Raw genomic sequence first — 19,751 nt, 5'->3', positions numbered from 1 at the left:
ATATGGAGATTTGATCACACACAAAAAGAAAACACGACCCTGCTTTTACTTTTCAGAAGTTTGTTGATGTTGACAGTACGGGCTCTAGGATATTTTACCAAGTTCTCTATTTTTGCCAAATCATATAGTGGCTCAACAATAGTTATGAAATGTGGAAACAATCTTCAATAATATCTAGTAATTCCCCAGTCTTGTTCCTTCCTTGCTAAAGATTGACATTCTTTGGAGATGTCTGGCTGGCTCAGAAGAGCATGAGACTCTTGATCTCGTGAGTTTGAGCCCCACGTGGGGTGTAAAGGTTAAAAAAAAAAAAAGATTGACATCCTTTGATAATTCCCACTTTATACCCCCCAAAGAGATCTTAATTCCCATCTGTTGCCCTGTGCTTAAATTATAGTCATCCAAATTTAAATATGTTGACTCTTAAATCACTTTTAGTAAATGCATCATTTTAAAATGAATATTTGTCTAAAAATGATGGCAAGATTAAATTGTCATCTTTTAAGTTTATATAGATACCACAATCCATTCACCAATCCTTAAAATGATGACTAACCAATTTTTTTTTTATTATTTTTTTAACATTTATTTTTGAGAGAGAGCCAGAGTGGAGTTGGGGCAGAGAAAGAGGGAGACACAGAATCTGAAGCAGGCTCCAGGCTCTGAGCTGTCAGCACAGAGCCTGACGCGGGCTCGAACTCATGAACCGTGAGATCATGACCTGAGCTGAAGTCAGACACTGAACCTGAGCCATCCAGATGCCCCATAATAAGCCAAGCTTAATGACATTTGACCTGACCCAGACCGAGACTATTTCTACATTTGCAATGCTCACTGGATCGGATATATAAAGCTCCTTATCTTTAAAAAAAAAAATTTTTTTTTTACATTTATTCATTTTTGAGAAACAGAGTGAGACAACACATGAGCGGGGGAGGGGCAGAAAGAAGGAGACAGAATCCGAAGCAGGCTCCAGGCTCTGAGCAAGCGGTCAGCACAGAGCCTGATGTGGGGCTCAAACCCACAAACTGTGAGATCATGACCTGAGCCGAAGTAGGACGCTCAACCGACTGAGCCACCCAGGCACCCCAAAGCTCCTTATCTTAAGACCACAAACTTTTTTCATCTTCTGGAATGCATCTCCCTCCTCACCCTTGTTTACAAGACTGGAAACGCAACATCTAAACTAGGCTGAAAAAGCTCCAGTCTAATCCTGTCCTTTTGGCTACATAGATACATTGGATGAAGGGGAGCTATCAAGCGCAGTACTCGATCTGCCCCTCTTAGGAGTTTTTAATCTCCAATTGTTGTTTTAACTGGGTCAGTAATTATTATAAAAGTGTTTCAGGTTATAGGAGCAAGAAACATTAGGAAAAAGTAGAAGAAAAAACCTTACTGGAGTACATGAACTTACCACCTTCAGGTCCATTTTCTGGTGTTCTGTGGTCTGAGCAATCAGTCAACAAATGTTCATCAAGATGCTATTTTATAATGGGCACTGGAACAGCTTTTGTCAGAGATCCCAAGAAGGATTTTTTAAAGAAAGTAGACCCTGTCTTCTAATAGAAGACAAACACAAGAAAATGTAAAAACAACGAAAAAGAAAGTAAGGAACAGGGCTCCACAGTTCACAAAGTTACAGTTAATTGCAAATTCATTGTGCAAGGAACAAAGCCTTAAGCACTGAAAGGAGAAAGATTTCCTGTGAGCTATAATGGGATGGAAAAGCTTCAAGGAGTGAGATTTGAGGAAGATTTTAAAGAACTGTGGAAAACCTGGGTGGTTCAGTTAGTTAAGCGTCTGACTTCAGCTCAGGCCATGATCTTGCGTTCCGTGGGTTCGAGCCCCACGTCGGGTTCTGTGCTGACAGCTCAGAGCCTGGAACCTGCTTCCGATTCTGTGTCTCGCTGTGTATGAGCGGGGACTCACACACACACTCTCTCAAAAATATTTTTAAAAATTAAAAAGTTTAAAGAACTGCCAGGTTGACAGGCTTTGAGTAGTCGAGAGGGCGGGCAACAGAGTAACACAGTTTAGAAGGACCACATAACAAAAGCACAAAGAGGACCTTAAGAGGCGCTATAGGACAGTGCGTACAGCATTTGGGCTATGCTAGAAAGCTGAGGAAAATGAACAGCTGAAGAAGGGAAGTTTGGGCCAGATGGCAGAAAGCCTTTAGTTTCAGGATAAGGAGTTGGGGCTTAATCCTTTAGTCCTGAGTGACTCATGATAGCTTCTGATCAGGTGAGCCAACTGATAATGCTTTAACAACTTCAAAAGACCATGAAAAACATGGTCGCTAGTCCTCTGGGACTTCAGGATCCTAGGGGAGGAGATCAGATAGGGTCTCTGATGGTTTGAGTAGAAGGCACACCACCCTGGCCTTTTCATTTAACTTTTCCTACCATAAAATGTGCTGCATAATGATTTCCTTTCTTTCACTGGGAAATTATAATTTTCAGTGAGTCATTCCTCTCGCCAGGGAAAATGACTCAGAAAATCTTCATTTCCCAGTGAAAGAAAGAAATCCTATATAGCCCATTTTATGTAACTTTAATTGGATGTAAATTTGAACTCTTACATTATAAAATTCATTTTAAGTGCAAACTTGTCAATTCCTTAAAGTTTATCAATAATGGCCTAATTTCAAATCTTGACAAATGAATCTGAAACTAAGATTTTTCCCTTTAACTTAGGGGTAGGTTTTACTGGGCAAACATTCACCAACCTGGCAAGATTGGCCAGGTTATGCAAGTTTTGAACTAAGGGATCTTTAGAAAGCCATTTTATATGCTAACTGTGGCCATTTGCACATTCTTTTTTTTTTTTTTTAAATAAATGCACCTGAGAACACCAAAAACCACTTCCCCGAGTCCCCACCTCCAATCTCTCAGGAAATTCAAGGAGAGGCACCTGGGAGGGCTTAGCAAGCAGCAAAGTGGCTTTTATAGCTAGGAAATTGTTACAGACGACAAGGTCCTTGCCCTGGAGAAGATAGTTTTCCTGTGGGAGTGTAAGCAACCACAGCAAATCTGTGTTCTTCTCAGCTTTCACCAGGAGCAAGAACATGCGCTAGGTGGTGGGGCTGAGGGAAGGTTTGACCCAAATGAGAATTAAATCCTGATGGAAGGGAAGTCTGGGCGCTTGGTCTACCAAATACCACAGGAGGACTGAGGTTACAGGCCAGGCGAAGTCTTGGCTGTAGGCACAGTCCTGTACATTAGGTTAGGTTTCCCGGCATCCCTGGCCCTTACCCACTAATGCGTTAGCATTCCTCCCAAGAGAGGATTTGTCTGTAGGTATTACAAAATATCCCATATCCCACGGGATGGGGGCAAAAATCTGTACCTGATTGAGGTATGGGGCTAGAAGGAAACGAGGGGAGGATTGCTAGATCAGAACCACAAAGGGCAACAGACTAAAGCAGACTTTATTAGAAACCATTTGTGACAAACGCCTAGAAGCGTTTGTTAGATTGGAACATTAATAAACAGTGGGGAACAGAGAGCTATCTGTATACTAAGGAAAACAAACGTCAGCTGGCCTAAGTTTCGTGTTGACATACAGCGTTAATAAAGTAGAACAGCACCCCACCGCCAGAAATCAAAAAACCCAGAACTGCATCAACTTTGCTTACTGTTACCTGTACCTCAGTTTCCTCTAGAAGTAGATAGAGACCATTTTGAGGACGAGTTGTTACCAGAAGAGTCGTGCCACTAGGGGGACACCACCACACCATAGGAGATTCCAGGTCTTAACCAGGGCAAGCTTAATCAGTCGTAACCTAACCCCATGCCCAAATATTTGAGACCACAAGCCCACCCAACCTAAAAGCCACCCAAGCGTTTCACAAGTGTGGACAGCCGCTTCCTGTGACAAGTTAAGTGGCTCTGAAAAGAGCCGTTGGGGTAAAAGTAGCTGTTCTATTGCGTCCTTTGCACGCCCTTACTTCGAGCTGGTGTATTTGGTGACAGCCTTGGTGCCCTCGGACACGGCGTGCTTGGCCAGCTCGCCGGGCAGCAGCAGACGCACCGCCGTCTGGATTTCCCGGGACGTGATGGTCGAGCGCTTGTTGTAATGCGCCAGGCGAGAGGCTTCACCGGCGATGCGCTCGAAGATGTCGTTGACGAACGAGTTCATGATGCCCATGGCCTTGGACGAGATGCCGGTGTCCGGGTGAACCTGTTTCAACACCTTATACACATAGACGGAATAGCTCTCCTTACGGCTACGCTTGCGCTTCTTGCCGTCCTTCTTCTGCACTTTCGTAACAGCTTTCTTAGAGCCCTTCTTGGGAGCGGGAGCCGACTTCGCTGGATCAGGCATTTTTGCTCGAAGAAACGCCACACAGCCGAAACGATCCGGACTACATTCAAGCGGCTTCGTTACGCGCTACTTATAGAGCCCGTATGCAAATGAAGGCTCGCATAGGACTGCATTTTTATTGGTTAATTTCCAACAAGGTCGTCATACAGGGGTGGAGTCTATGCAAATAATAGCTTCTGCTAGCGCTTCCTTAATGGCTATCAGAGCAAACGTCTTCTTAGCCAATTGAAATGTTCCGTTTCAGACCAACCAATAAGTTACGTAAAACTATAGTTCACCTGTTTGGGGTGTTTGGGGATGGTTATTACTTTTCAGTTGTACTTGCATACGGTAAAGATCTGAAGCGCCCATTTCTATTTTTGCATCACTTCCTACACTTTGTGGAAGTTTGTTTTGCCTTTGGGTTTCGGAGCAGTAACAAACATCTCAAAAAAAAAAAAAACCAACCCATCAGCATTTCCCTCAAATTCCTATTCGTGTTTGCGCTGTCTTATGCAATAGGGTATTAGATATTAGATCCATACAACTCTTAAGACACATAAACCAGGAAAAAGGCTCTCATTTGCAAACCAGGACTTACATCCAGCTTAGTCTTAACTGTAAAATCTAGTTGAAAACCCAAATCCCCAACCCGGCAGTTATCACAAACCCACACGACCGCCTTCCCGCTTCGTTTCTATATCCAGATTCGTGCTAACGCTTTGTACGAGTAGCGTGTTAACGTTACAAACGACTAGTAGAGCAAAGTCCACCCCCTTGCAAGTTTTTCTTCAAACTAGTAAGGCTGACGCTGTAGACTGTAACTCAACATATGTAAAAGCTTAGGCAAAAGCGATCTAAGCCCAGCTTCAGCTGTTCCCGCTAGCGCCTGTCAGCCGACCAAAGTTCAGACATTGTGATCTTCCTACCCACCACGTGCGAGTTTCCCCTCATTCCTCTACCCAGAGCACAACAGTACACCCACGCCAGGTGAGATAGGCGATACAGCTACTCCTCGTGAAAACATGAGTGGCTCTGAAAAGAGCCATTAGGTGGTCCACTTAAAAGCACAGGCCTTAAGCCCGCTCCCCGCGGATACGGCGAGCCAACTGGATGTCCTTGGGCATGATGGTGACGCGCTTGGCGTGGATGGCGCACAGGTTCGTGTCCTCGAACAGCCCCACCAGGTAGGCCTCGCTCGCCTCCTGCAGCGCCATCACCGCCGAGCTCTGGAAGCGCAGGTCCGTCTTGAAGTCCTGCGCGATCTCGCGCACCAGCCGCTGGAACGGCAGCTTACGGATCAGCAGCTCGGTGGACTTCTGGTAGCGCCGGATCTCCCGCAGGGCCACGGTGCCCGGCCGGTAGCGGTGCGGCTTCTTCACGCCGCCCGTGGCGGGCGCGCTCTTGCGGGCCGCTTTGGTGGCCAGCTGCTTACGCGGGGCCTTGCCGCCGGTCGACTTGCGGGCGGTCTGCTTTGTGCGGGCCATGGTGCCTTACTGGCTTTATCCAAGAAGTACTAGGCAGTCATATTTATAGACGTAGCCTCCTCTTGATTGGACCAGAACGGTTAAGAACTTCCAGACTTGTGATCTCATTGGCTAGATTTCAATCCTTTTTTTACTCGGGTAGAAGATTATAATGCTAATCTCTTTCCCTTATTACTTCATCTTTCCGTACTTTTCTGTAATTTTATCGGTCACAGATTTTTTTTTTTTTTTTTAGGCCTTTCCTTTAAATTGATGTCACTTTTGTAAGAGCAGTTTTGAAAGTGTTTTTGCAAGCTTGGGATTCAGGTTCCTTCGAAATAAAAGCGTGCCTTCCCATGAACTAGGTTTCAGTCTACATTTCTAGTTGTTACTGTAACTCCAATACCACAGCTAACATTTTGCGCCTCACCCTCTGCTAAGCGCGTTAGTTGCATTACAGTATGACTGGGACTCAACAAAACAATATGCAGTTGAAAGAACCAAACACTGAATTTACCTTTACCCAACTTCGGAACTACGCCGAAGCCCTGTGCTGATCACCACCGACTTGCAGTGTAGAAGAGCCTTGAGCCTTCCCCCTTTCTTTAACCTTTTCACCTTGGAACGCGCCTCCCTCCCCTCAATGGCCAATTAGGTCCAAGAGACGAAACGCGTCTAAATCAGGGAATATAAAACGAGAAACGTTATTTTCTCCTTTATAATGGTGAATAGTTTCTAAATAGTCAATTTGCTGGTCGGTCAGATTAAAAACTAAAATAAAGTTTCAAAGTAAACAAATTACTTGTTGATTACGGAGTTACTAACAGGTTTCCTTCAATTAAGTAATTTCATCTAAAAGTTTCACCTGAAAGTTTCATCTTTTTTATTCTCTATAGAGAAATCGAAGATCCACTGCTTTTCAGTTTCATATGCTTTGTAGCATTGCTTGGAAAACTGCATGTCATGAAACAAGTGATGTAAGGTTACCAATGCTTAAATTGGTGAATACTTAATATAAAAATTTTAATCGTATGTTTATTCTATTGAAAAAGCCTTGCATCCAAACCTTTAGTAACTCACACCTGTGAACAAAATCAAGCCCAAGAAGTTTAAAACTTACTTTATGGTGTCAATATGAATTACCATCTTCCTGCTAGGGGCAAGTGATTTTGAGGCGATTTCCTGAACACTAAATAACTTAGAAACTTTGTATCTACAAGAGTTCCCATCAACAGCACAATCTGCTCTAGGGAGACCTAAGATGTCTTGCAAAAGTGTTAACTGATATGAACAACTGTTACCCCTTCCTGTGGCCAGTTTGTGATAATGACTAACACAGAGAGAGCACTACTTGGTATTTAAAAATTCTTCTGCATACACTACTTCATTTAATCCCAACTCTGTAAAGTAGATGTTACTTTCCTCATTTTACAGATAAGGAAACTGAGTCTCAGAGAAATTATGGCTTGTCCTGGACAAGTAACAAGGCCTGCATAATATCCTAAAGGAAAATAATGGAATTATAGTGGATTTCCAGTTTCATCAGCCTTGGGGTACATCTTAAAGCAATGAAGAATTTTCCCATCATGCAATCAAATGACTCAATGTTTCTCAAACTTCTCCACTAAACTATTCCCATCAGAAGAGGAAACTACCAAGGGGGGGGGGGGGGGGGGGGGGGGGTGGGGGTGGGCCCAAGGGGGGGGCCGGGGGGGGAGTCTTGGATGACAGCCCAAAGCAGCCTCCACAAGTGTCAACATTTCTTTGCAGTGTTCTTTTTCAATCTATGTACTCTTGGCCCTGGTGTTCATTTAAATAAGAAAAAGTTTCTCAAGCTGTTGTTAGGGAGGAAAAACTTTGCCCTACCCCTCAAGGTTTTTTGGCTGGTCTAAGAATTAAATTGACATGAGACAGATTAACAGGAGAAAATCATAGAAGAATGTGAGGCCCCCTAGGCAGTTCAGGCTTATGTGCCATCGATAGCTAACAAGGGGGTTGAGGTCTGGGACTGCAAACGGAAGGAAGACCATTACAAGAAGATGAACATGAGTAAACGTTTGGTAAACAAATGTTTGCTGGGCCAGAGAGAAACAATGGAGCATAGAAAGGGATTTTAGCAACTAGACTTTGTTAAGTTCTTCCCTATCTGTAACACCTAGTTCATATTATACAGTAGTTCTCTATGGTGATAGCTCCCCTCCTAGAGCAGGTCCTCTATCTAAATTCTCTTACGCAGTTAGGAGGGAGGCAAAAAGAAAAACTTCTTGAGTCTTCTGCTTCTTAAAAATAATCGGCCTAAAATAATCCACATACCAAAGAAACATATTTGGAGGTAGCAAAATTTTGCTCCCCTACAATGTATATTCATATAGAATCCAATAGTCATGGGGTGTATTTTCTCTTTATAATACAGAGAATCAGAAAATTCCAAACCTCTTCCTCTGGCATTTCTCAGAATAGAACAATCTGTTATTTACAGATGCCAAAGGCACACCACTCCAAGATGGGCCACTTTGGCATGAAGATTATTTCAAGTTAAAAAGTGATCAAAACCCAGCAGATTCAGGAAAAACTGTTTACCTGAAAATTTATTTAAAACAATTTTTTTTTAATTTAAAAAATGCTTAGTTTTGAGAGGGAGAAGGAGAAGTGGCAGAGGGTGGGGGCGGGGCAGGGCAGAGAGAGAGAGAGAGAGAGAGAGAGAGAGAGAGAGAGAGAGAGAAAGAGAGAGAACCCCAAGCAGGCTCTCCCTGACGCGGGGCTCAAACTCACAAACCCTGAGATCATGACCTGAGCTGAAGTCTGGAGGCTTAACTGCCTGAGCCACCCAGATGCCCCTGAGAATTTAGATGGAAGGCCTGCTTCAGGATGAGAGCTACCATCATAGATGGTCTGCGTGACTTCCCTGTACATACCAAATTAAATTTTATTTTCTCTGTTAATCTGTCTCATGTCAGAGTAGAAGGTAGGTCTGGGTAGAAGGACCTTGAAGGGGTGATTGCTGTGAGTGTTCTCAACACACTACTCTATCAGAAGTAAATTGACGAGCCAGAAGAACCCGTGCTTTGCTGTAGCTGTGGGGAAATGGGGATTCTTTTTCTCCTACTGATACCTCTGAAGTTTCTTTCACTAGAAATAATAAGAATCTGCAGTTTCCAGATTGAGCCCTGAAGTTTCATTATGTAGTACTGAGAGAGGGGAAATAGCATAAGAAGCCTAAAATTTGCCACAGGAAATAAACATGTAAAAGAAAAATATAACGTTTTGTGTGTGCATGTGTTTGTTTTTAGTACAAAAGTAATGGACTAAATTAAAATACACGTTCCTGGGGCATCTGGGTGGCTCAGTCAGTTAAGTGTCCAGCTTCAGCTCAGGTCATGATCTCGCTGTTCCTGAGTTCCAGACTCGCATCGGGCTCTGTGCTCACAGCTCAGAGCCTGGAACCTGCTTCTGATTCTGTGTCTCCCTCTCTCTCTGCCCCTCCCCTGCTTGAGCTCTGTTTCTCTCTCAAAAATAAAGAAACATTTAAAAAAAATTTTAACTACATGTTCTGGGAAGCCAGTTTGTGTTTAGTCTTTGACTACAAGTACCCCCACGGGTTCAAATACCCCCAAGATGAGACTGAATCTTTGGCTTGTGGGTTGGGTAGGCCATGTGCCTGATTTCCTTTCACGTTTTTAAAAATTTTTTATTTTATTTTATTTATTTAATTTGAAAGCAAGCACAAGTGGGGGAGGGGCAGAGAGAGAGGGGGACAGAGGAATCAAAGCAGGCTCTGTGCTGACAGGCTGACAGCAGAGAGCTCAAACCCACAAACCACCAGATCGCCACCTGAGCAGAAGTTAGACGCTCAACTGACTGAGCCACCCAGGCGCCCCTGATTTTTAGTTTTTAATTTTAAGTCCAGTGTACTTAACATACAATGTTATATTAGCTTCAGGTACACAATATAGTGATTCAACAATTCCATATATTACTCAGTGCTTATCAAGACAAATGTACTCAATCCCTCTCACCTATCACCCACCCCTCACCCACCTCCTCTCTGGAAACCAACAGTATGTTCTGATTTCCAGGAAATAGGTAGGGGTCTGTTTTTGGTTTGTCTCTTTTTTTTCTCTTTGTACCTCTTTTTTTAAAGTTTATTCTGAGAGAGAGAGAGTGAGTGGTGTGTGTGTGCTCGCATGCGCATAAGAGCAGGCAAGGGGCAGAGAGAGAGAGAGAGGGAGAGGGAGAATCACAAGCAGGCCCCACACCAGCAGCATGGAGCCTGGTTTGAAGCTCAAACCCATGAACAGTGAGATCATGACCTGAGCTAAAACCAAGAGTCGGTGCTTACCTGACTGAGCCACCCAGGTGCCCCTCTTTGTACGTTTGCTTGTTTTTTAAATTCGACATATGAGTGAAATGATTTTCTTTCATCTTAAGAGGTCAGTAGCCCTGGACCAAATTCAGAAGCCACGGGATTTTGAGCTTCTTTCCTTATCCCATTCTGAGATAAACTCATTCCTTCAACATCTTGCTCATTGGATAAAAACTCCCCCCACACTTTTTTGGGGCCCCTGGGTGGCTCAGTCGGTTGAGCATCTGACTTTTTGGCTCAGGTCATGATCTCATTGTCCATGAGTTGAGCCCCTCGTTGGGCACTGTGCTGACAGCTTGGAGCCTGGAGCCTGCTTCTGATTCTGTGTCTCCCTCTCTCTCTGCCCCTCCCCGCTCATACTCTGTCTCTATCTCAAAAATATATAAACATTTTTTAAAAATTAAAAAAAATAATAAACATGAAAAAAAATCACTTCCCCTTTTTACCTTAATATTACTGCTTATACTATACAGTGAAGGGTAGCATAGGGGAGGAAAAAGTTTTCCTTAGTCCTCTTAGGGTCCCTGGCTGAGTCTGAAAGTCAAACCAACAAATACAGAATAACAGGAGAAGAGCACACAGTTTTATTTAACGTAGGTTTTATGTGACACAGGAAACTTCATAAGGAAATGAAGACCTAAAGAAACAGACCTGAATATTTTTATGCTAGGTGTGATGAACTGTGGGCACTCATGTAGAAATACAGTAGGTTACAGAGTGTGAAATAAGTTTAATACACCAGAGGAAGCAGCAAGGCCTGTTAAGATTCTTCTGTATGTCCCTTTGTCTTTAGAGATAAAGATGCTCCTTTCTTCCTTATCTATCCCTCTAATCATATAGAGAAGACACAAGAGGCTTTTATGACCTGTTTTAGGGAAGAGGGCTTTGGGGAAGGGTCAGAGTGACCTTCCTGCTTATGTCCTTTTCTCAAAATTTCTCTGACTTAGAATATTCAATATTAATGTGCCATGTTTTGGGGCAGCATGTCCCGAACCCCATCAGTGACAGAATATGCCACCCCTAAATTATGTCACTCTGGCATAATGATTATTTTGAGCTGAAGGCACTTGAAAAACAGCAGGTGCGAGAAGTTCTCTGACCTCCATTTCCTTCCTGAAAACAGGAGATTCCCGCCCCCCCCTCCGCCCCCCGCCCCCATGGACGAGGTCTTCCATAGGCCAGGAGGAAAACAACATTGTTTTCACCAAGGACAGGGAGTTGAAGCCAAGAGAAATCTGCACAAACAAACCTTGTTAAACTAACCCTGATCTTCCTTGTTCTTTTTCCTCCATGAACTGCCGTAGCCAAAGCACTTTCACCTTGTGACATTTGCATGATTTACTACTCTCTGTCCAATTCAATACACAAGCAGTCAACTCTAACTGCTTCTTTGGATCTTCATTTCCTCATGAGAGCTCCCATGTCAAGTAAAACTTACAGTAAATATGTTTGTATGCTTTTCTCCTGTTAATCTGTCTTCCGTCAATCATCAGGCCCAGCCAAAAACTCTAAGAGGGAAGAGGTAAATTTTGCCTCCTCTACAGCAGATTTCAGTTTGAAGCGGTTCAGAAGATACCATTAGTTTCTGCCATATATTTCCCAGTCACTGTCCCACAACTTACTGTCTGTAGCCCAAGCCCCTCTGTCTGGTCATATTCCCAGATTTTATTGTTCCTTGTTTTTAGAAGTATGTATAACCTTCTGGGCCTCACAGCCTTTTCAGGTCTTCATTTTCCTTCTGAAGACTCCTGTGTACACATAAAAATATTAAAATCCGTATGCTTTTTTTTCCTTTTTGATCAGTCTTCAATGAGCTTAATTCCTAGTCCAGCCACAGACTCTAAGAGGGAGAAGGAAGTTTATACCATGTCTGGTTTTTCCAATGCAACACATCCCAATGGAATGCAGTAGATTCAAGGAATGTTCACAGTATTCTAAAGCTATACAGATGAAAAGTATTTTTATTCCATTAACCAGTCTCATGAGATTTAAGCTACATAGTGCAAGAATTTTAAAGGTTATATTTATTTATTTTCAACAGAAATGACTTGTTTTGTTTTTATTAAAAAAATTTTTTTTAATGTTTTATTTTATGTTCGAGAGAAAGACAGAGCACGAGCAAGGGAGGGGCAGAGAGAGGGAGATACAGAATCTGAAGCAGGCTCCAGGCTCTGAGCTGTCAGCACAGAGCCTGATGTCGGGCTCAAACTCAAGAACTATGCTCGGGATCATGACCTGAGCCGAAGTCGGATGGTTAACCCACTGAGCCACCCAGGCGCCCCTGTTTTGTTTCTTTTTAATGTTCAGGCTGCAGATGTTAGCATGATGCTATCCTTGATTTATGGGGAAAATTAGAATTGAATGCTCACAACTCAACTAATATACAGCCTGTCTGTAAAAAAATAAAGAAAAAAGGCTATTTTAAAAATGTATCTTCTTTCTCAACATTCCTTTCATTTTTGTAACCAACATCTATTGTGAATCCCAGGGTGTTGGTTTAGACAAGCGATGCCTGGTGAACCCATTCAATGAGCAGAGAACAAAGTGTATGGCTGGGGAAGAAGGAAAATGAATTCCCTCAGTCCCCATCACAGTCACACCTTCGAGCTTTGAAGTTTAATCATTTTGAGATTTCTGAGTTTAAAATGACTAAAGAACAACCAGGAGGATCTATATGCCTTGGGCCTAGAAGTCTGATAAAGATACAGTACTGGGACTCATTAGCATATAGAAGGTAGTTGGAGCCAGAAGAGAGCTAAAAAGGGGCATATATATAAGATTTCCTAAGATAGGGGCGCCTGGGTGGCTCAGTCATCTTGGCTCAGATCATGATCTCCAGATTGATGAGATGGAATACCCCTTCCAGCTCTGCGCTGACAATGCTAAGCCCGCCTGGGATTCTCTCTCTCCCTCTCTCTGCCCGTGCACCGCTGGCGCTTGTGCACTCCCTCTCTCAAAATAAACTGAAAATAAATATATAAATAAATAAATAAACAAACATTTCTTAGATAATAAACATCCTTTAGAAAAAAAAAAAAAAAGGACAATTCTTTCTGATGCAGAAACCACATCTTCTGATAGATTCTCCAAAAGAAGGCCCTGGTAAAGTAAGGAACATGCTTTCAGTAAAGGACCCCTGTCAATTTCATAGGGCAGTTTCTGGTAAGGACTTTCAAAAAGGAGATTTCCCCTTGAGAAAACCAATTCAGCCAACTTTGCTGGCTCCTCAAGGGGCACACAGTTGGGTCACTGATTTCTGGCTGAAAGCAAGGGTTGATTTCAGAGGATCTGTGGAAACGGAGTCTTCTTTCTGTATATATTGCTTCTTTCGCCAGAGCTTTGAATGACAGTGCGTTGCACTCACTGACTTCCTTGAGAAGGCTTGCAAATATTCTAAGACCAATTCTCCTAGGATCTGACCTGGGTGAGGTGAAATTCCATGCCCCATATCAACAAAACAGACTAGACTCCGAAATTAAGGCGATCTCCCTCTTCCCCCCTCCACATACAGCCCAGGAGCGGCTGCTCTTGACATCACCTTCCAGGTGCGCCAAATGATCGGAACTGCTTTTGTTGCTGTTTTATGTAACCATGCCTCACAAGCCTGTGACCCTCTAGTCGGGATCAGACCAGGCGCTGGCGCCCTCTTCTTCCCGTCTCTGGACTCCATTTGGCCTTTCTCTGGTCTTCTCATGCCAGAAAGACCTTTCCCCTTAGCCTAAATTTTACGCCCTGGGGGAATCCACAAATGGAGGGAGAAGCGAAAACGGCTGCGGCATCCGGACGCCTCACGTTGGATGGATCTGTATTCTCCCAAGGACTATGGCCGGGAGATTTTTTTTTAAACTAAGAGTCCACTTGCCATTAGAGGGAGCGGTGCAGCGGGCGGAAGAACGGGTAGGAAATTAGCAGAGAAGAAATGACGCAATGCGGAGCGGGCGGGGACAATTTAGGGCGGGCTTCCCGCCTCTCGCCTTCTGTTCTCAATCTGGTCCGGTGCTCTGTTATATTAGGGGGTAAAGCCGCTCTACTCTCACCGAAGGTTGTGTCTCCAGCTTGATTGTCGGTATGTCGGGGAGAGGAAAGGGCGGCAAAGGCTTGGGCAAGGGGGGTGCCAAGCGCCACCGCAAAGTTTTGAGAGACAACATCCAAGGGATCACGAAGCCGGCAATTCGGCGCCTTGCCCGGCGTGGAGGAGTCAAGCGGATCTCCGGTCTCATCTACGAGGAGACCCGGGGCGTGCTGAAGGTTTTCCTGGAAAACGTCATTCGGGATGCAGTCACCTACACTGAGCACGCCAAGCGCAAGACGGTCACGGCTATGGACGTAGTGTATGCCCTGAAGCGACAGGGACGCACCCTCTATGGTTTCGGAGGCTAAGATGCCGCTTCATTTCTGCATCCTTCCTGCCAACGGCCCTTTTTAGGGCCAACCATCGGGTCTTCGGAAGAGCTGGACGCTCGGGTTGAACTTTGGTAACTTTGTTTTTGGGAGTTGGGCTAGAGTCAGGTTTTGGGAAGTTCGCGAGAGGTAGGCATTCCTGAAGTGTTAACAGCCCTGAAAACCCAAATCGTGGGGCGCCTGGGTGGCTCAGTCGGTTGGGCGGCCGACTTCGGCTCACATCGTGATCTCGCGGTCTGTGAGTTCAAGCCCCGCATAGAGCTCTGTGCTGACAGCTCGGAGCCTGGAGCCTGTTTCAGATTCTGTGTCTCCTTCTCTCTCTGCCCCTCCCCCGTTCATGCTCTGTCTCAAAAATGAATAAACGTTAGAAAATAAAAAACCCAAGTCGTTCACTAAAAACTGCCTTTCATGTGCTTGCTCCATTTTTTGATTCATTTTAAAAGGTCTTGTACTCCAGATCTAAGCAATGTTTTCTGTTTGCTTTTGGGTGCGCTGTATTGTGATCGGTGGGCTGGGCTGCGGAAGGTAAGAACTAGCTATCCAGCTCACGACATTTGCTTCGGAGAAGTGGGAGAGGGGGCAGCCCAATGGTTTGCAATCTAGAGGTGGCCTTTGCCCCCCCCCCCCCCCCCCCGTGGTGTTGAGTCTCAATTCTCTATTTTGGGTTTCACTTCCTACCTCTACAAGAGGGTGTGGGCTAGATGGCTGAAGGGCCCTCTTCACAATGGACGATGTTTTGTAGTCTGAATTCTCACTTCAAAAGGTGCAAGAGCATTTAAAATCAAGAGAAATCCAGGTTATTAGAACAGATGAGATCACTACTGCGGTTTCTAAAAGCAAGTTTGGCGTATTATCTGCTGAGTGTGCTTTTTTTTCAATGCTATATTCAAGGGACAGTTTGAGTCAAGGATGTGGGAAGACAACTGTCTTTCAGTGAAAACATTGCAAAAATACAGATGTCAGCTTCTACAAAAGCTGATCAAACTATAACATCATGGAAGCAAGTCTTCAAGAAACAGTTCATTCAGGTGTGTCTTTTTCTTGTTAGAAATGCAAAATCTTGGATCCACCCCAGATCTATTCAGTGAAAAATTCTAGGGGGTAAGATCTAGCAATTTGTGTTTTAACAAATCCTTCAGGTGATTATGATACCCAGTTTGAGAACCATTGGTCTACATAACATAGTTTCTTTAAATGAAACTAAAGTATTTAAATCTGAGTAGATATGGCCCTAATTAAATTGTTTCCCAAAATGTTACATTTTGCTTTCTTTGAAGGGGAAAAGAAAAACACTAGGTGAATGAGCCTAGCAAATTTTCTGTAGTACAAAATATTACAGGAGGAAAAAAGTAAAACAGCTTATTTCTTCAAAGCATCTGAGGCAAACATAGAAGATATATGAACGAAAACTAGTCAGCTTGTTTTCCTAAATATTATTGGTTTGCATTTTTAATATTGAATTTTGTAACCAATGGATGTTTTTTTCTTAAGTTTCTCTAATATATCATCCTTTACCTATTAATGACGCACCTTCTTTACAGTGATTTTAATAGTGATCCTTGTTCCCATTTTATCTTTCACTAAATACATAACTTAAGTAGAGCATGTGTGGTAAACATAGATATAGGAACGAGTAGAAAGACCTAATAATACACACCATGTTGAATATTCATGAGGTACATGAGGTACCCAGTATTCAAACCTTAAATCGGCCATCTGTTGGTAATTCCTGATATGGCCCAATGTGTCCTCTGCATGCATACACACAGAGAAATCCATAGCTATTCTACAGGTTATTGGTGAATCACAACTATGGCCAGGCGTACTTGCCCCTTATCTCACTGATCTTGGGAGCATAAATTAGCTTCAGGCACCTTCCATCCGGTAAGCCTCCTTGCCTGTCCTCAGCTGTCAACCTTTTAAGTGTAGCCCCAGTACAGAAGACTGGTGCTGCAGACAGAGGCACGACAGAAGATTGTGTAAGTCCAGGGTTGGACGCCAAGTGGTGTTTCCACCATCACTGCACCCTCTTCTAAGCGTGTTAACCTCCTCCATCACTTTCCCCCTCCTTCTTGTTTTATCTGTTAGTTTCAATTGTCTGTGTGGTTTGATATATTTGTCTTCATTGGGCCTATGAGGCTTTCTGTTCAGTGACCTCTGGGATTGCTTGTCTGGTAGTAGAGTAGGAAGCCATGATTATGGCAAAGTAATTTCTTACCACAACTATATTACGGAAGAGGGCTGATTGGAGGCAGATTGGAAACAAGGGGGGTGGGAGGAGACACAACCGTGGGGTTGGGACCATCCAGGTACCCTCCAGGGCAGGTGGTAACCTGACTCTAGTGAGCATATCCAGTTCCTGCAACAAGGCAGCCTTTACAGTGAGACAGTATCCTGGCTGAGTAATGGCAGCCACTGAGCTCATCTGTCTCCATGCTCTTCCCCAACTTCTTGGCCGTAGTTTGGCTTTTGGTATAGAATTGCCTGCAGGGAGCTAAGGAACGAATCATGTTTCTTGTTGGAGATTAAGAGCATGATTTCCAGAGCCAGACAATTCAGGGTAGGATCTGAACTTCACCATTTACTAACAGTGAAACCGTGGGAAATCCCTTAATCTCTGAAGCTCATTTTCTTTCTCAGTAGCATTTAAAAGGAAAAGAACACCTACTGTGTGAGGGTTTTATGTGGATAACATGTATTCATATTTATAAAGCAGCACTTTGACTCAATAAATGCTACTACCTATTAATAATAACAATTATTATTAGGGTTTATGCATTTGTCCCTTGAGAGTCTTGTCAGTGGGATCTAGGTCCTCAGAGCCCACCTACCCAGGCTAACAAGAAAATGAAATTTCTGAGCCTACAGAGCCAAGGACCCGCCTGGAATGGGGTGAGAAAGGGCCGAGGAGGACATCCTGTTGACATCCTTCATTTTCCACTGCTTCACAATGCAATAAGACCAAATATAGTAATAACGTCTCAAACATTAGACATAAAAACAAAGTAGCAAAGAAAGAGCAGAAAGGAAAAAGATTCTCAACGAAAGAAACAGAAACCCAAAATCAAAACCTGGCGGAGGAAAACTTACTCATAAGCTCACAGTTTAGCCCTGGTCGGCTGGAGAGGACCTGCTACTTTAAGAAAGAAAGTTTGCAAGATCAGGAAGCATCTAACTTTGTTCTCATCCTGATGTTCGAGAGGGACTATGAGAGTCAGACCCAAATAACAACCTGGCCAAATTTAAGTTTGCTGATGTCTGAAGCCGGTTGTACCAAAACTTTTGGAAGACAATTTAGCAATAGCCATCAAAATTACTGAAAAATGTACCCCCAAGTTATATGCACAAGGATAATAAATTGCAGTTGTGTTTCTAGTGGTAAAAATCTGGAAAACACCTAAATATCCATTAACATGAGTCTGAGTAAATAAATTAAAAAGCATCCATTAAATGGGGGCACCTGGATGGCTCAGTCGGTTAAGTGTCTGACTCTTGATTTCCACTCAGGTCATGATCTCACGGTTTATGGGATCGAGCCCCTCATCAGTGCAGAGCCTACTTGGGATACTCTCTCTCGCTCTCTTTCTGCCCCTCTCCCCTGCTGGTGCGCTCTCTAAAAAAAAATAAATACCCTTAAAGAAACATCCATTAAATGAAAAACTGTGCATCCTTTAATAAAAATGAGGCAGATTGATACAGAAGTATATATATATATATATATATATATAATATAGAATGAAAGAGAGAGATTAATTGGGACAAAGACCAAATATATATTTTTTATTATACATCACAATACCACAGCTAAGCATACCCTAAAGAGCTGACTCTTAGAGAACCTTGAGACCAGACAGAGATTAGACCCAATGGAATAAAGCTTGCAGATCTGTGTTGATTCTGAGCAAGTTGAGGGTGAACTCTTGGGTGCAAGCTGGATTGCAGGGAGCAGAGAATGAGAAACTGAAACCAGTTAGGAGGCTGTTGTAAGCTATGGAGACACTGGCCAAGAATGGTGGCAGCAGGACTGGGGAAGATCGGAAAAAGAGATGGTGAGGACAAGAGGCACAGAAGCCCCTGGTTCCCTTAAATTTGAAGTGGGCATTTGGGTTAAATTGAGATACTTCTCTTTGATTTGAATTAAAAAAAATTTTTTTTAATGTTTATTTTTGAAGGAGAGAAAGAGTGTGAGTGGGGGAGGAGCAGAGAGTGGGAGACACACAATCCGAAACAGGCTCCAGGCTCCGAGCTGTCCACACAGAGCCCGACGTGGGGCTCAAACTCATGAGTCTTGAGATCATGACCTGAGATGAAGTCAGATGCTTAACCGACTGAGCCACCCAGGCGCCCCTGATTTGAATTTTTAAATAAAAGAATGCATAATAGTTCCCATCTATTGAATACCTACTATGTACCATTTCAAATCTTCAGAACAACCCCACAAAGTCAATAATACCTTTATTTTTCAAAGCAAGAAACTGATGTTTAAGCTGCTTGAATAACTTAGATTCTCTGATACATCCTGGTGCTCCTGAATCTCAGTAAAATATTTGTTTAAAATTTTCAAATCGCAAATAATATGAGGATCTTTGAATACATTTGCCATATTCATTTAATGAAACCATTCCATGTGGATGATGGAAAGGACCTCATCTGGTCTAATTTTCTCATTATATTTTTCCTCTGGTTTCGAGACAAAACTCTATGCCAGCTTCCATTTCCTACCAGATCCCTCATTGGTATAGATGTTCCTAAGAGGCCTGTCCTTCGGGCCATCTCTTTGGAAGCTCTTCCCAGGAATTCCCAAGTGTTTCTCTAGCTCCTAAGGGCAGATGAGAGAATCCAGCTGGGTCTCTAGACCTACCTCCAGATCTACATTCCCAGCTGCCTGAAGGACACAGCCACTTGCCACTGCCTGGTGACAGCTCTGACCCAGCGTGGCTTGACGTGAACCCCTCAGCAGCACCCCCCCACCCCTGCCCCCGGCTGCCTGTTCCTATGAAGATGGCAGGATCCTCCAATAGTCACTCAGGCAGGACGGTCTCGAGATATCTTTGATTACTTTTTTTTTTTTTTTTTTTTAATTTTTTTTTCAACGTTTTTTATTTATTTTTGAGACAGAGAGAGACAGAGCATGAACAGGGGAGGGGCAGAGAGAGAGGGAGACACAGAATCGGAAACAGGCTCCAGGCTCCGAGCCATCAGCCCAGAGCCTGACG

General features: G+C 43.5%; 3 protein-coding genes across 3 annotated transcripts; 1 reads left to right on the top strand and 2 right to left on the bottom strand.

Moving 5' to 3' along the window:
* Positions 1-3,412: 3,412 nt before the first annotated feature.
* Positions 3,413-4,579, bottom strand: LOC125912154 (histone H2B type 2-F). Its single transcript, XM_049616422.1, has one exon. The coding sequence runs from the start codon at positions 4,324-4,326 to the stop codon at positions 3,946-3,948; it is 381 nt and encodes a 126-aa protein (XP_049472379.1). The 5' UTR covers positions 4,327-4,579; the 3' UTR covers positions 3,413-3,945.
* A 175-nt stretch (positions 4,580-4,754) lies between these two features.
* LOC125912151 (histone H3) lies at positions 4,755-5,826 on the bottom strand. The gene has a single exon (XM_049616419.1). It carries the CDS (start codon positions 5,790-5,792, stop codon positions 5,382-5,384), a length of 411 nt encoding a protein of 136 aa, XP_049472376.1. The 5' UTR covers positions 5,793-5,826; the 3' UTR covers positions 4,755-5,381.
* Positions 5,827-14,091: 8,265 nt separating this feature from the next.
* On the top strand, positions 14,092-15,059 carry LOC125912157 (histone H4). The gene has a single exon (XM_049616426.1). The coding sequence runs from the start codon at positions 14,203-14,205 to the stop codon at positions 14,512-14,514; it is 312 nt and encodes a 103-aa protein (XP_049472383.1). The 5' UTR covers positions 14,092-14,202; the 3' UTR covers positions 14,515-15,059.
* Positions 15,060-19,751: the final 4,692 nt, after the last annotated feature.

The sequence above is a fragment of the Panthera uncia genome, assembly GCF_023721935.1.
Source record: "Panthera uncia isolate 11264 chromosome C1 unlocalized genomic scaffold, Puncia_PCG_1.0 HiC_scaffold_4, whole genome shotgun sequence".
Taxonomy (NCBI): Eukaryota; Metazoa; Chordata; class Mammalia; order Carnivora; family Felidae; genus Panthera; species Panthera uncia.
The sequence above is the reverse complement of the archived record's forward strand: the minus strand, read 5'-3'. Positions and strand labels throughout refer to the sequence as shown.